At 40.1% G+C, this 2,809-nt stretch overlaps 1 protein-coding gene across 1 annotated transcript; it reads right to left on the reverse strand.

Annotated features, from left to right (window-relative positions):
• Window positions 1–253: 253 nt before the first annotated feature.
• Window positions 254–2,064, reverse strand: LOC112138160. The gene is made up of 3 exons (XM_036211034.1): window positions 1,551–2,064; window positions 754–1,062; window positions 254–686 (listed from the first exon to the last, which is right to left on the reverse strand). Exons 1-3 carry the CDS (start codon window positions 1,654–1,656, stop codon window positions 424–426), a joined length of 678 nt encoding a protein of 225 aa, XP_036066927.1. The 5' UTR covers window positions 1,657–2,064; the 3' UTR covers window positions 254–423.
• Between the last annotated feature and the right edge of the window lie 745 nt (window positions 2,065–2,809).

The following is a 2,809-nucleotide window of genomic DNA, read 5'->3' on the forward strand; positions in this document are numbered from 1 at the left end:
AAGTTTGATCGTCTTTCAGCAGCATTTCCTGTAATAAAAACCACTGAGAGCAGATTCATATCTGCTGCTGTTCACTCATCAACCTCTCTCTGCTCTCTGTCTTTATTCTGATTCATGGAAACTTTTTATATGTTTCTATGCTCTTGAAAAAAAATGAAATGAACAATTTTTGCATTGTTGAGGCTTGTATTTATGTTTATTTTAAGAAATGCAGTTACACTTAAAGAAGATGGATCACTGTGTATAACAAGTATTTAAAATGAAAAAGAAGAAATCAATGTAACATCTTCATAAAACATCTACTGACACAGTTTGGTGAAGAATCTGTACCAAGTCATTAAGAACATTAGAGAGCTGTGATCAAAGTGATGAATGAGATGAAAGGATGAGATTTGATGGAGAGAAAAGAGGATCAGAAAACAGTCAGTCAGCATGTTTGGAGTTGGTGGATGCTCCCTTGTTTCTGAGGATCATCAGCAGAGAGAGTCCACAGCAGTACACCAGACTCTTCACTATCAGCACTGTGTACAGCAGGCAGAGCAGCTTCACCCTGCACTCAGACTGGAAGGACAGCTTCACCAGGTCCAGAGGAGGAACAGAGGCTGTTCCCTCTGCTAGAATGCTGGAAGATGCTGGATGGGATGTTAGAGCTGCTGTGGAACCTGCAGCTGGAAGTGCAGCAAACTCTGAAACAGAGAAAGAGTCGGAATGAAGCTGAATCTCTGTTGAACACAGTCACCAAGCCTTCATTACCTTGTTGTGTTTGGACCTCCACTGTTCCCCCCTCATGTTTGACGGAGCAGATGTATTTATAGGAGCTGTCCTCTTGCTGATGGATCAGCAGGATGGAGGCGCTGCGTCCAGACTCTCTGAGATCCAGCTGCTCTGTCCCAGTAGAAGGAAGGTTCTCTGGTTGTCCGTTGTTCTTCTGTCTTTTCCAGGAGAACTGGACCACAGGAGGAAACATGGCTGAGGCCAGACACAGCAGGGAGCTGCCCCTCTCCACAGGGACTCTGGATGCTGCTGGGTACACGCTCACCACGGGCTTCACTACGGACTCATCTGAAGGTTGACAGCAGCAACAAGCAGCACAGACACACACTCACACAGTTAAAAAAAATCTATTTTTTTCTCTAGAAAATATTTTAAAACATTTTTTTGACAATCAAATGTATTTTGTGAACTGTTTCCTTCATTAAAATGATAATTTTCTTCAGTTTTGTTTCCAAACTTCAGTTAAATTCAGTTGAAGTTCAGATCTGATCTTGTCCTCAGAAACCAGCAGATGTTCCAGAATTAGTGAGATCATCAAACTCTAAATATTTGTAACATCACTCATATTTGCAGAAATCAAGAATCAGTTTAGTTGTTCAGTGAGATTTCAACATGTTTGCAGAAATGATTCAGCTTTTCTTCTGTAACAATGGCTGCTTGATGAATTCTCTGCTAATGATGAACAAACTAACATGTGAAGCTGAAGCAGCAGAAACTGACTTGAAACACATTTTCTACAATCAAACAGCTGAAGGAGCAGAAATGTTTCTTCTTACCCGATACAAACAGTCCAGTTCCAGATCCAAAGATGAGGTAGTAATAGCCCCCTGACACACAGTGAGAAAGTGTGCTACAAAAACCTGTGTGCTGTTCAAGTGTCATCTGAGTGAATCAGGATGATATTTCAGCTCCATGATGAGTTTCTCTAATGTTCACATCAACATGACTGTCTCTGTCTGCAGTGGAGGAACTTGGTGAACTGCTGTGTGAAATGATGGAAGAAAATGACAAATATTCCTGCAGTTATTAGATAAAGATTCATGCAGGAAGTGACAGCATGAAAGAGGAAATGTAGAGTTGTGCACGTGTGCAATTATCCTGAAGTACATCAGTGTGTTTTCTTCTGATCCTCCTGAAACCACAGGAACATGAGAGAGCAGCACAGTTCTGCTGGGAGTCCAAACACAGACACATTCAGCATTCAGAGCGCTCACTTCCACTCTCAGAGTTTCTGTCTCAGTTCTGGTCTCTGCTGGTTTCATGCAGTCAAACAGAAGCAGAAAGATCTCTGCTCCTCTGAGGAAACCACACTTTGGGTTGGAATCACATTCTGTCCGAACAGAACATTCTCTGAACCAGAGCAGTTTGTGTTTCTGAAACAAGAGAAGCTGATTCAATGAAGACTGCAGATGTAGACGATGAAGAAGCTGATATCCACATTCACATTCTGGAAGGATCAGTTACTAAAAGATCAGGACAGAGACTCTGGAACATTTAGAAAATGTTTCTATATGAAGCTCAGTGTTGGGGATATAACTAAGTTTCCTATGATAGAGTTACAGATGAAAAACTTTGGTAAGAACATGAATTGTAACAACATAAGAAGATTACTTTGTAAAAAGCAACACTAAACAGCAGCTGTAGAGAAGAACCAGCAGCACCATGAAGTCATTCTTCAGCACAAAACAGAGTTCTCCAATGAAAAAAAAAATCTTCAAAGCACTTTGGACCTTAAATCAAGGAAGATAAGCTGTAAGTAAATTTACACCATTTACAAAAAAAGTTTTTACATGAAAGTTTCATCTGTACGATCATTTTGACTCTAAATAATTTGTACTGAAGAAAAGAGAAACTTTTGGATGTTTAGATGGAGAACAACAGAAGTCAGAGAATATCTTCAGTTTCTCAACAACTAACTTCATCTACTGGTTTGGTTGGAGAACATCTAGTTCAGCATCAGCCTTCAGGTGGAGATCATTCAAACAGTATTGACCCACTGAATAGTTTCTTAAGTGAACCATTTTATTTTATTTTT

The sequence above is a fragment of the Oryzias melastigma genome, unplaced genomic scaffold (genome assembly GCF_002922805.2).
Source record: "Oryzias melastigma strain HK-1 unplaced genomic scaffold, ASM292280v2 sc00388, whole genome shotgun sequence".
In the NCBI taxonomy this organism is placed as follows: domain Eukaryota; kingdom Metazoa; phylum Chordata; class Actinopteri; order Beloniformes; family Adrianichthyidae; genus Oryzias; species Oryzias melastigma.

Excerpts from the sequence above, each read along its gene's own strand:
- LOC112138160 (XM_036211034.1), bottom strand. The coding sequence starts at position 1,656 with ATGACACTTGAACAGCACACAGGTTTTTGTAGCACACTTTCTCACTGT. Across the intron at positions 1,063-1,550 it reads AACTGGACTGTTTGTATCGG|ATGAGTCCGTAGTGAAGCCC; the intron begins GTAAGAAGAAAC and ends GTCAACCTTCAG. Across the intron at positions 687-753 it reads GGAGGTCCAAACACAACAAG|AGTTTGCTGCACTTCCAGCT; the intron begins GTAATGAAGGCT and ends TCTCTGTTTCAG.